Source organism: Anas platyrhynchos, chromosome 32 (genome assembly GCF_047663525.1).
Source record: "Anas platyrhynchos isolate ZD024472 breed Pekin duck chromosome 32, IASCAAS_PekinDuck_T2T, whole genome shotgun sequence".
In the NCBI taxonomy this organism is placed as follows: domain Eukaryota; kingdom Metazoa; phylum Chordata; class Aves; order Anseriformes; family Anatidae; genus Anas; species Anas platyrhynchos.
The window spans coordinates 5,521,724-5,534,905 of record NC_092619.1 but is presented as its reverse complement, the minus strand read 5'-3'; the positions used below and the strand labels follow the sequence as shown (position 1 = coordinate 5,534,905).

General features: G+C 56.1%; 1 protein-coding gene across 14 annotated transcripts in view; it reads left to right on the top strand.

Moving 5' to 3' along the window:
* Nucleotides 1–13,182, top strand: part of LOC113840926 (protein N-terminal glutamine amidohydrolase) — a 71,203-nt gene that overhangs the window by 48,401 nt on the left and 9,620 nt on the right. For 11 of the 14 annotated variants that reach the window (XM_072030414.1, XM_072030413.1, XM_072030412.1 and 8 more), the window contains 2 exons: nucleotides 11,673–11,771; nucleotides 11,952–12,424. The exons of 1 other annotated variant lie outside the window; for it this stretch is intronic. In XM_072030414.1, coding sequence (XP_071886515.1) covers nucleotides 11,673–11,771; nucleotides 11,952–12,416 — 564 coding nt within the window. In that variant the 3' untranslated portion in view covers nucleotides 12,417–12,424. Of the gene's footprint in view, nucleotides 1–7,293; nucleotides 7,360–7,706; nucleotides 7,836–11,672; nucleotides 11,772–11,951; nucleotides 12,425–12,454; nucleotides 12,503–12,890; nucleotides 12,957–13,182 lie in introns of those variants that run through there. 2 more of the 14 variants (XM_038184121.2, XM_038184123.2) reach the window with 2 other exon arrangements.

The following is a 13,182-nucleotide window of genomic DNA, read 5'->3' as shown; positions in this document are numbered from 1 at the left end:
GCTCTGGATAAAACAGAAAATAAACCCATTAAAATACACATGACTGACATCACCAGATAGTCCCCTATTCAATTGTACAAAAATTATTATTACTTGTACCCATGGCCCTGGGGACCCCCTGGAGACATGGCTTTTTTTTGGAACTCAATCCAAGAGCTGCGTACATGTGGGTGATACCCCTCCAAATGATTCAAAACTCAGGTCTGTCAGTCTACAGAACCCACAGATGACTTCACTAATGTGAGTATATGCAGAATACTTATCACTCATGCTCTGGAAAACAGGTTTCCTTTAGGAAGTAATTTAAAGGTCCTGTCATTCTTTTGTCCAATAAAAAGCTCAGATTCATTACCCTGTGTTTCAATGACCCAATAGGTTCACTAGGTCGAGATATTATTTATTTTAGAATGGTGCAAGTCTGAGTACCAGGTGTTTTCCCACAGAGCTGATACAACAAAGGATTTTCCATTCAACTCTGTATGCAATTCCTTATCAATATATTTACATGCTTGTACAATCCCCTAGCTGATTGCTTAAACAATTAATTCCCTGAACCCTTTCCGCCCTCCCCTAACCTCCCCGGAATCTCAACGTAATGGTCTTTCTCATTAGCAATTCTTCAGTTACTAATCCTTTAGACATCTCCAAAGCCTGGGTCATCCTGCCTATTCCTCAAAGTACATATTTTATCACTTAGGTGCCAATATATTTGCCACCTGAGCATGCCAGGTGCTCATCCACCAATGCCTGGGCTCCCTGCAGCACTTGCAGCAGGTAGAGCCTAGACACGAGGACAGTACTAGGGAGAATCAGAGGACCCTGGTACAGGAAGTCAGTTCACTGCACTCAGTGTTCCTGTTGCTCCAAGCAGATATTAGATTTGCTAGATGTTAGATGAAGTTACTTCTTTTCAGTTACCTAACAGTGAGTGGCAAACAGGTTGGAACCTTCCAGCAGAGTACAGCGGCACTCTGCCATGGGTCAGAGATGCCCATGGAGTGATACGGGGAAGGGAGGCCACATTCCTCGCAACGCTCCCATCCCCTCAGCTTGCAGGGTTACAGCCACCAGCAAGGTTTTCTTCCTAATTGTCTTCTCTGGCTGGTTCGCTCTGAGCACCGAGTGTCTGTCTGGTACTGCTGGCAAAACGCTGCTGCGCAGCCACAGGTACTGGGTTACTCACATCCCAGCACTCCATGGGCATCACTGACCCATGGCAGAGTGCCTCTGTGCTCTGCTTGAAGGCGCCAACAGATTTGCCACTCTCTTAAGGTAACTGAAATTCATAGAGTCGTAGAATCGTTTAGGTTGGAAAAGGCCTCTGTGAACATCTACTCCACGCTGTAACCCAGCACTGACAAGTCCACCACTAAACCACACTAATAATTTCTAGTTCTACACGTTTTTGAAGAACTCCAGGAACGGTGACTCAACAACTGCCCTGGGCAGCCTGTTCCCATACTTCCCAACACTTTCGGTCAAGAAAGTTTTGCTAATATCCAAAGTAAACCTCCCCTAGCGCAACTTAAGGCCATTTCCTCTTGTCTTCTCACTTGCTGCTTGGGAGAAGAGACCAATCCCCACCTCACTATAGCCTGATTTGTAGAGACCTATTCCCACCTCACTACAGGCTCCGTTAAGCTAACTGCAGAGTGTTATCAGGAGTTGCCCGAGCCTCCTTTTCTCCAGGCTGAAGAAGCCCAGCTCCCTCAGCCGCTCCTCATAAGACTTGTTCTCGGGACCCTTCAGCAGCCTCGCTGCCCTTCTCTGGACATGCTCCAGCACGTCAATGTCCTTCTTGTAGTGAGGGGCCCAAAACCGAGCACAGTATTTGAGGTGCGGCCTCACCGGAGCTGAGCACAGAGGGACAATCACTGCCCTAGTGCTGCTGGCCACACTATTTCTGGTACAAGCCAGGATGCTGTTGGCCTTCTTGGCCACCTGACCACACCGCTGGCCCATATTAAGGCAGCTGTCGCCCAACCCCCCAGCACCCTTTCCGCCAGGCAGCTTTCCAGACTGTCTCCTCCCCCTGCCTGCAGTGTTGCATGGGGTTGCTGTGCCCCAAGTGCAGGACCCGACACTTAGCCTTGCTGAACCTCAGACAGTTGGCCTCAGACCATCAGTCCAGCCTATCTAGACCCCTCTGCAGAGCCCTCCTACCCTCGAGCAGATCGACACTTGTGCCTAACTTGGTGTTGTCTGGAAACTTGCTGAGGGTGTGCTCGATCCCCTCGTGCAAATCCTTGAGAAAGATATTGAAGAGAATTGGTCCTGGTACTGAGCCCTGAGGGACACCACTAGTGACCGACATCCAGCTGGATTTAACTCCATTCACCACACGACTTTGGGCCTGGCCACTCAGCCAGCTTTTAACCCAATGAAGCGGACACTTGTCCAGGCCTCCAGCAGCCAACTGCTCCAGGACAATGGTGGGGGAAACGGTGTCAAAAGCCTTACTGAAGTCTAGGTAGACCATACGCAGGGCCTTTCCCTCATCCACTGAGCGTGTCACATTGCCGTAGAAGGAGATCAGCTTTGTCAAGCAGTACCTACCGGTGCTAAACAGCCACCGCTCCATACAGCAGGCTGTGCAATGGGGGTACTCAGCACGGGGCTGCAAAAACACCTGTGAACCCAGGAGTGCTGGGCCCCTGTGGAAGAAACCGCTGCCCATCACAGAGTGGGGAAGAGGACGTAGGGATGCAGGCGGTCTGTCTGGACTCCTCTCCTGACCCCTCTCCAAATGGGGGCTGGTGTTCACACAGTGCTCCACAGGCCTCTGCAGCAGCCTGCTTGCATTGGTCCCTCCCAAACAGAGGTGCACCAACGTGTGGCACCAGCTGCTCCTCATCTCTTTCTCTTCCAGGTGGATGCTCAAGGAAATCCTCCACTCAGGAGAGGTCCCAGGCTACCAGGCCTCCAGTCCTTCCCTCAAGCTTAGCACTGGTGCTGCCAGAGAAGATCCAGGTGTCTGGGTGCTAGCAGATGAGGGTGGACCTGGAACCCCCCCCCCCAAACACACAGACACACAGAGCAGAGCTTTGCTGGAGGGCTTTATTGATCATTAGAGGAAAAAGGTCCAGGGCTCCCATGACATCAGGTCGGTGCGTCCAGGGCTGATCATCTCCTCATGCCACTGGGGGGGTGAGGACACGGGGGGTCCACATCATGTCTTCTCCTGAAAGACACAGCCGAAAATGTGCCCCCCAAAGTCCACCGGGACAAGAGAAGCTTTGTCCCTGTGGGGTTTCTCTCAAAGGACCAAGGGAATCTCTCCCATATCTGCGGTGTCCCTGGGCTGCCTGCATGGCAGCCAGAATCCTGCCTGTCCCTTACAGAGACATTCCTGGTCCGTACAGAACTGTGGAGCACAAGGGAAAGACCGGGGGATGGCATTTCCCAGGTCCCTCCAGAGCAGGTCATGGGCAGCCCCTTTCACCCAGACCCAGGCCCTGACACCCAATTCCCCAAGGACTCCGGGTTCTGCCAGGGTCACCTGGCAGCCTTTGTGGGGCTCCTACCCACCTAGGCATGGAGGGCTGCAGACAGGCTTCTCTTGCGCAAGGCCTTTGCGTCCGTGTCCAAGGCAGGCTGGAGAGAAAGGGAGTGTTAGGGCCAAACTGGGTTGTACTGGGAGGCAGGGGAAGGCAAGGGGGGCTCTGGGGAAAGGGACCTCCAGGGAAAATTCTGTGGGTGCTTGAGTGAGTATTGTGGGGCAGTGGGGTATAGTGGGACACACTGGGGTTGCCCAAGACACTGAAGTGCCTTGGGAAAGGCAAGGGAAGGCCTGAAGCCTCCAGATCTTGTGGTGCCTCCCAGAGCCCCTTCTCCTGCACATTGTCCGCCTGCAGCAGGAGGCAGCCCATGAGAGACCTGGTAGGTCACAGGGATGTCCCCATGTGCCATGAGGAATGAGAAAGGCGAGCACAACTCTGCGCTTCCTCGGCCTGGCCAGCCCCAGGGTCACCCCGCTACTCACTGGCACAGCAACATCTTCACTTGCTGTCACATCAACATCTGCCACGTCCTAGGGAAGAAGAGCCATGAGGCAGTCGTGAGTGGAGCTCAGTGGTGATGGGATGGTGTTGGGCTGGTGGGGTTGGGTAGTCCCAGGGTTTTGCTGTCCACCCCTCCCCTTGGCTCGGCGCGAGCGCTCCCCATAACCTCACTGCTCCTAAGGCTTCTCTGGGATGTCTGCCCGTGCAAGGACACCAGTGTTGGGGATGGAGGACAAGGAGAGTGTGGGGAATTGGGGTACCCAAAGGAAGGGAGTTGGAGTCTTTGCCAGCCCCTTGCTTGGCAAAGGGAGAAGCAAAGCAAGGAGGTTTGATGCTCACCACTGCGGATTTCTTTTGCAAGAGAGTTGACAGCTGTCAGCTGGGGGAGGAATCCCAGCCCAGTCTGGCCAGAAATCTCTGGAAGGTCACCTCTTTGGGGTCCTATTGCCCAGAGTGAGACCTGAGGGGCCACGTGAGCACTTACCACCTGGTCCAAGGCCACCTCAGATGATTCAGCAGGACGAAGAGCCACCTGTGGCAGGAGAGAAAGGAGCAAGAGAAGGCATGAAAGAGACCGGGGCAGCCAGGCACGGACCCACATTGCGTTGAGATCCCAGTGTCCAAAGAGGGCAAAGTACACCTGGCCAGAGGGGCCCCCTGCAGCCCATCCCCACCTCCAGCCTTCAGCCTGTGCCCACGATGGGGGGCTCACCTTCGCATCTGCCGGGTGGCACAGGATGGCGAGGAGCAGGGCCACACTGAGCACAGCGACCTTCATCTTCCTCTGTGGTCTGGTGAGTCTTGAGTGAAGCTGGAGAAGGTGAGGGACAAGATTTATTTGTGCCCGGTCTCCTCCTGTCTCCCCCAAGAGCCCCTGGGGCAAAGCTGGGTTTGGCAGGGACACCAGCCCTGGCAACAAGCCCAGCCCTGGCACAGACTGACCCCCACCCCTGGCACTCAGCCAGCCACCTTCCCCGGCACCAGGCCAGCTTCCTGCGTGGGGCAGCTCCATGAGGCAGCTCCATCCAGGCATGAGTTGGTGGGGGGCAGTGCCTCACCTTCTCCTGGTCGGTCTGCCTGTGCCCCCCACCTGCCTCTGCCTCATTTCTCCCTGTCCAGTCAACCCCCCAGGGCTCCCCGTGTGCCAGTATCTTGCCTGAAAGTGGGGCTCTCCAAGCACCGTTGTCCCAGGCACTTTTCCGGGCCTTTGGAGAAAGAGGAGACTGGACTCAGTGCGGTTCATGGGCTAGCAGGAACTGTGGGAACTGGGGACACTGGAAGGTGGTGGTGAGGTTTAGAGGCATGATCAGTGGGCACTCTTGGGGAACTGGGAAAAAGAGTACAGTCAGCGGGGATACTGGGCAGCACTGGAAATGAGTTGTTCTGGTGACGGGTGGGCAGCAGGAGATGGCAGGCTAGCCTTGCAAGGTTTTCTGCAGGCCCCAAACTTGTCCCCCTCTTCGGGCACTCTTGCCCTCCCCAGTGTGGAGACCAGAGAGGAATGTTGCCAGAGCTGCTGCTGCTGCCTGTGGCCATGGTTCCCGCGTGGACACCTGGGTCCTTCTTTGCAGAGCTGCCCCTGGACAGCGGGTGACAGTGCCTCCAGCCCCAGCAAGGCCCCGACCCCAGCCCCGGCTGGGAATCAGCCAATGGTCCTCAAAGACCCTTGTCCCTGGGGAGTGTTCCTTCAGTGCCCTCACCCCTGGCACAGGTCACTGCTGTCCCCAGGCAGGATGTGGCCATTCAGAGGGGACCCGATGAAGCAGGCTCTTGTTCCTGGGCAGCCGCTCGAAGCTAATGGCAGGGGAACAAAGCTCCCCTGGCCTCAGGAGAGATGTTTGCCCCTGAAGCATCTCTGATAAGCCCTGTTTGCCCGGGGCTGATGAGACAAGGAGCCCATTCAGGGATGCTGGCACCTGGTGTGAGGGCCCCATGAGGTGGGGGAGCTGGGGTGGTCAAGTGGCCTGGACGCCTGCTTGCCTTCGCTGCCCTGGGGATTTGTCTGCTCATCGGGCATGGCCTCCTTTCTCCTGCCCCTGCCTGCCTTAGGAAAGCTGCCAAACCACAGGATGATGTCAATTCAAGTCTATTTGCATGTATTGCAATCTTCCCATGAAAACAATCTACTACACAGCATTAGAACCTTTCAAGCTTTTTTTTTTTTTTTTTTTTTTCAAACATTGATAGAGCTAAATTTAACTGCAACAATCCAGACAGTCTTTTGAGGGCAACAATCCAGGGCAAAACTCTGCAGTCTTCCACGCAGCCTGTAGCAACCTGGGTCCTTCATGTCTGGGGAGGGCTGCTGTCCACATCCCCTACTAGAAGGAGAGGAGGAGGACACAGAGCACCCTCGTAGGCTTAGGAAATCTAGGACCATTTTCAGTTCAGCACAATGATCTCTTCTCCCTCTTGTGCATTTTGAAAAGTGACCACTGAGGCACGCCAGATTTCCTGCTCCAATCCCACTCACCTCTTCTCCCCCTGACAGCTAGGCCATAGTGTCCCAGCAGGTGAGAAGGCAAAGGCTGCTGCTCCCAAAGAATTTCCTGCGCAGGCCACAGTCCTCACAACGCTCCCATCCCCTCAGCTTGCAGGGTTACAGCCACCAGCCACAGTCCTCGCAACGCTCCCATCCCCTCAGCTTGCAGGGTTACAGCCACCAGCAAGGTTTTCTTCCTAATTGTCTTCTCTGGCTGGTTCACTCTGAGCACCGAGTGTCTGTCTGGTACTGCTGGCAAAACACTGCTGCGCAGTGGACAGCAAAACCCTGGGACTACCCAACCCCACCAGCCCAACACCATCCCACCACCACTGAGCTCCACTCACGACTGCCTCATGGCTCTTTTTCCCTAGGACGTGGCAGATGTTGATGTGACAGCAAGTGAAGATGTTGCTGTGCCAGTGAGTAGCGGGGTGACCCTGGGGCTGGCCAGGCCGAGGAAGCGCAGAGTTGTGCTCGCCTTTCTCATTCCTCATGGCACATGGGGACATCCCTGTGACCTACCAGGTCTCTCATGGGCTGCCTCCTGCTGCAGGCGGACAATGTGCAGGAGAAGGGGCTCTGGGAGGCACCACAAGATCTGGAGGCTTCAGGCCTTCCCTTGCCTTTCCCAAGGCACTTCAGTGTCTTGGGCAACCCCAGTGTGTCCCACTATACCCCACTGCCCCACAATACTCACTCAAGCACCCACAGAATTTTCCCTGGAGGTCCCTTTCCCCAGAGCCCCCCTTGCCTTCCCCTGCCTCCCAGTACAACCCAGTTTGGCCCTAACACTCCCTTTCTCTCCAGCCTGCCTTGGACACGGACGTAAAGGCCTTGCGCAAGAGAAGCCTGTCTGCAGCCCTCCATGCCTAGGTGGGTAGGAGCCCCACAAAGGCTGCCAGGTGACCCTGGCAGAACCCGGAGTCCTTGGGGAATTGGGTGTCAGGGCCTGGGTCTGGGTGAAAGGGGCTGCCCATGACCTGCTCTGGAGGGACCTGGGAAATGCCATCCCCCGGTCTTTCCCTTGTGCTCCACAGTTCTGTACGGACCAGGAATGTCTCTGTAAGGGACAGGCAGGATTCTGGCTGCCATGCAGGCAGCCCAGGGACACCGCAGATATGGGAGAGATTCCCTTGGTCCTTTGAGAGAAACCCCACAGGGACAAAGCTTCTCTTGTCCCGGTGGACTTTGGGGGGCACATTTTCGGCTGTGTCTTTCAGGAGAAGACATGATGTGGACCCCCCGTGTCCTCACCCCCCCAGTGGCATGAGGAGATGATCAGCCCTGGACGCACCGACCTGATGTCATGGGAGCCCTGGACCTTTTTCCTCTAATGATCAATAAAGCCCTCCAGCAAAGCTCTGCTCTGTGTGTCTGTGTGTTTGGGGGGGGGGGTTCCAGGTCCACCCTCATCTGCTAGCACCCAGACACCTGGATCTTCTCTGGCAGCACCAGTGCTAAGCTTGAGGGAAGGACTGGAGGCCTGGTAGCCTGGGACCTCTCCTGAGTGGAGGATTTCCTTGAGCATCCACCTGGAAGAGAAAGAGATGAGGAGCAGCTGGTGCCACACGTTGGTGCACCTCTGTTTGGGAGGGACCAATGCAAGCAGGCTGCTGCAGAGGCCTGTGGAGCACTGTGTGAACACCAGCCCCCATTTGGAGAGGGGTCAGGAGAGGAGTCCAGACAGACCGCCTGCATCCCTACGTCCTCTTCCCCACTCTGTGATGGGCAGCGGTTTCTTCCACAGGGGCCCAGCACTCCTGGGTTCACAGGTGTTTTTGCAGCCCCGTGCTGAGTACCCCCATTGCACAGCCTGCTGTATGGAGCGGTGGCTGTTTAGCACCGGTAGGTACTGCTTGACAAAGCTGATCTCCTTCTACGGCAATGTGACACGCTCAGTGGATGAGGGAAAGGCCCTGCGTATGGTCTACCTAGACTTCAGTAAGGCTTTTGACACCGTTTCCCCCACCATTGTCCTGGAGCAGTTGGCTGCTGGAGGCCTGGACAAGTGTCCGCTTCATTGGGTTAAAAGCTGGCTGAGTGGCCAGGCCCAAAGTTGTGTGGTGAATGGAGTTAAATCCAGCTGGATGTCGGTCACTAGTGGTGTCCCTCAGGGCTCAGTACCAGGACCAATTCTCTTCAATATCTTTCTCAAGGATTTGCACGAGGGGATCGAGCACACCCTCAGCAAGTTTCCAGACAACACCAAGTTAGGCACAAGTGTCGATCTGCTCGAGGGTAGGAGGGCTCTGCAGAGGGGTCTAGATAGGCTGGACTGATGGTCTGAGGCCAACTGTCTGAGGTTCAGCAAGGCTAAGTGTCGGGTCCTGCACTTGGGGCACAGCAACCCCATGCAACACTGCAGGCAGGGGGAGGAGACAGTCTGGAAAGCTGCCTGGCGGAAAGGGTGCTGGGGGGTTGGGCGACAGCTGCCTTAATATGGGCCAGCGGTGTGGTCAGGTGGCCAAGAAGGCCAACAGCATCCTGGCTTGTACCAGAAATAGTGTGGCCAGCAGCACTAGGGCAGTGATTGTCCCTCTGTGCTCAGCTCCGGTGAGGCCGCACCTCAAATACTGTGCTCGGTTTTGGGCCCCTCACTACAAGAAGGACATTGACGTGCTGGAGCATGTCCAGAGAAGGGCAGCGAGGCTGCTGAAGGGTCCCGAGAACAAGTCTTATGAGGAGCGGCTGAGGGAGCTGGGCTTCTTCAGCCTGGAGAAAAGGAGGCTCGGGCAACTCCTGATAACACTCTGCAGTTAGCTTAACGGAGCCTGTAGTGAGGTGGGAATAGGTCTCTACAAATCAGGCTATAGTGAGGTGGGGATTGGTCTCTTCTCCCAAGCAGCAAGTGAGAAGACAAGAGGAAATGGCCTTAAGTTGCGCTAGGGGAGGTTTACTTTGGATATTAGCAAAACTTTCTTGACCGAAAGTGTTGGGAAGTATGGGAACAGGCTGCCCAGGGCAGTTGTTGAGTCACCGTTCCTGGAGTTCTTCAAAAACGTGTAGAACTAGAACTTATTAGTGTGGTTTAGTGGTGGACTTGTCAGTGCTGGGTTGCAGCGTGGAGTAGATGTTCACAGAGGCCTTTTCCAACCTAAACGATTCTACGACTCTATGAATTTCAGTTACCTTAAGAGAGTGGCAAATCTGTTGGCGCCTTCAAGCAGAGCACAGAGGCACTCTGCCATGGGTCAGTGATGCCCATGGAGTGCTGGGATGTGAGTAACCCAGTACCTGTGGCTGCGCAGCAGTGTTTTGCCAGCAGTACCAGACAGACACTCGGTGCTCAGAGTGAACCAGCCAGAGAAGACAATTAGGAAGAAAACCTTGCTGGTGGCTGTAACCCTGCAAGCTGAGGGGATGGGAGCGTTGCGAGGACTGTGGCTGGTGGCTGTAACCCTGCAAGCTGAGGGGATGGGAGCGTTGTGAGGACTGTGGCCTGCGCAGGAAATTCTTTGGGAGCAGCAGCCTTTGCCTTCTCACCTGCTGGGACACTATGGCCTAGCTGTCAGGGGGAGAAGAGGTGAGTGGGATTGGAGCAGGAAATCTGGCGTGCCTCAGTGGTCACTTTTCAAAATGCACAAGAGGGAGAAGAGATCATTGTGCTGAACTGAAAATGGTCCTAGATTTCCTAAGCCTACGAGGGTGCTCTGTGTCCTCCTCCTCTCCTTCTAGTAGGGGATGTGGACAGCAGCCCTCCCCAGACATGAAGGACCCAGGTTGCTACAGGCTGCGTGGAAGACTGCAGAGTTTTGCCCTGGATTGTTGCCCTCAAAAGACTGTCTGGATTGTTGCAGTTAAATTTAGCTCTATCAATGTTTGAAAAAAAAAAAAAAAAAAAAAAAGCTTGAAAGGTTCTAATGCTGTGTAGTAGATTGTTTTCATGGGAAGATTGCAATACATGCAAATAGACTTGAATTGACATCATCCTGTGGTTTGGCAGCTTTCCTAAGGCAGGCAGGGGCAGGAGAAAGGAGGCCATGCCCGATGAGCAGACAAATCCCCAGGGCAGCGAAGGCAAGCAGGCGTCCAGGCCACTTGACCACCCCAGCTCCCCCACCTCATGGGGCCCTCACACCAGGTGCCAGCATCCCTGAATGGGCTCCTTGTCTCATCAGCCCCGGGCAAACAGGGCTTATCAGAGATGCTTCAGGGGCAAACATCTCTCCTGAGGCCAGGGGAGCTTTGTTCCCCTGCCATTAGCTTCGAGCGGCTGCCCAGGAACAAGAGCCTGCTTCATCGGGTCCCCTCTGAATGGCCACATCCTGCCTGGGGACAGCAGTGACCTGTGCCAGGGGTGAGGGCACTGAAGGAACACTCCCCAGGGACAAGGGTCTTTGAGGACCATTGGCTGATTCCCAGCCGGGGCTGGGGTCGGGGCCTTGCTGGGGCTGGAGGCACTGTCACCCGCTGTCCAGGGGCAGCTCTGCAAAGAAGGACCCAGGTGTCCACGCGGGAACCATGGCCACAGGCAGCAGCAGCAGCTCTGGCAACATTCCTCTCTGGTCTCCACACTGGGGAGGGCAAGAGTGCCCGAAGAGGGGGACAAGTTTGGGGCCTGCAGAAAACCTTGCAAGGCTAGCCTGCCATCTCCTGCTGCCCACCCGTCACCAGAACAACTCATTTCCAGTGCTGCCCAGTATCCCCGCTGACTGTACTCTTTTTCCCAGTTCCCCAAGAGTGCCCACTGATCATGCCTCTAAACCTCACCACCACCTTCCAGTGTCCCCAGTTCCCACAGTTCCTGCTAGCCCATGAACCGCACTGAGTCCAGTCTCCTCTTTCTCCAAAGGCCCGGAAAAGTGCCTGGGACAACGGTGCTTGGAGAGCCCCACTTTCAGGCAAGATACTGGCACACGGGGAGCCCTGGGGGGTTGACTGGACAGGGAGAAATGAGGCAGAGGCAGGTGGGGGGCACAGGCAGACCGACCAGGAGAAGGTGAGGCACTGCCCCCCACCAACTCATGCCTGGATGGAGCTGCCTCATGGAGCTGCCCCACGCAGGAAGCTGGCCTGGTGCCGGGGAAGGTGGCTGGCTGAGTGCCAGGGGTGGGGGTCAGTCTGTGCCAGGGCTGGGCTTGTTGCCAGGGCTGGTGTCCCTGCCAAACCCAGCTTTGCCCCAGGGGCTCTTGGGGGAGACAGGAGGAGACCGGGCACAAATAAATCTTGTCCCTCACCTTCTCCAGCTTCACTCAAGACTCACCAGACCACAGAGGAAGATGAAGGTCGCTGTGCTCAGTGTGGCCCTGCTCCTCGCCATCCTGTGCCACCCGGCAGATGCGAAGGTGAGCCCCCCATCGTGGGCACAGGCTGAAGGCTGGAGGTGGGGATGGGCTGCAGGGGGCCCCTCTGGCCAGGCGTACTTTGCCCTCTTTGGACACTGGGATCTCAACGCAATGTGGGTCCGTGCCTGGCTGCCCCGGTCTCTTTCATGCCTTCTCTTGCTCCTTTCTCTCCTGCCACAGGTGGCTCTTCGTCCTGCTGAATCATCTGAGGTGGCCTTGGACCAGGTGGTAAGTGCTCACGTGGCCCCTCAGGTCTCACTCTGGGCAATAGGACCCCAAAGAGGTGACCTTCCAGAGATTTCTGGCCAGACTGGGCTGGGATTCCTCCCCCAGCTGACAGCTGTCAACTCTCTTGCAAAAGAAATCCGCAGTGGTGAGCATCAAACCTCCTTGCTTTGCTTCTCCCTTTGCCAAGCAAGGGGCTGGCAAAGACTCCAACTCCCTTCCTTTGGGTACCCCAATTCCCCACACTCTCCTTGTCCTCCATCCCCAACACTGGTGTCCTTGCACGGGCAGACATCCCAGAGAAGCCTTAGGAGCAGTGAGGTTATGGGGAGCGCTCGCGCCGAGCCAAGGGGAGGGGTGGACAGCAAAACCCTGGGACTACCCAACCCCACCAGCCCAACACCATCCCATCACCACTGAGCTCCACTCACGACTGCCTCATGGCTCTTCTTCCCTAGGACGTGGCAGATGTTGATGTGACAGCAAGTGAAGATGTTGCTGTGCCAGTGAGTAGCGGGGTGACCCTGGGGCTGGCCAGGCCGAGGAAGCGCAGAGTTGTGCTCGCCTTTCTCATTCCTCATGGCACATGGGGACATCCCTGTGACCTACCAGGTCTCTCATGGGCTGCCTCCTGCTGCAGGCGGACAATGTGCAGGAGAAGGGGCTCTGGGAGGCACCACAAGATCTGGAGGCTTCAGGCCTTCCCTTGCCTTTCCCAAGGCACTTCAGTGTCTTGGGCAACCCCAGTGTGTCCCACTATACCCCACTGCCCCACAATACTCACTCAAGCACCCACAGAATTTTCCCTGGAGGTCCCTTTCCCCAGAGCCCCCCTTGCCTTCCCCTGCCTCCCAGTACAACCCAGTTTGGCCCTAACACTCCCTTTCTCTCCAGCCTGCCTTGGACACGGACGCAAAGGCCTTGCGCAAGAGAAGCCTGTCTGCAGCCCTCCATGCCTAGGTGGGTAGGAGCCCCACAAAGGCTGCCAGGTGACCCTGGCAGAACCCGGAGTCCTTGGGGAATTGGGTGTCAGGGCCTGGGTCTGGGTGAAAGGGGCTGCCCATGACCTGCTCTGGAGGGACCTGGGAAATGCCATCCCCCGGTCTTTCCCTTGTGCTCCACAGTTCTGTACGGACCAGGAATGTCTCTGTAAGGGACAGGCAGGATTCTGGCTGCCATGCAGGCA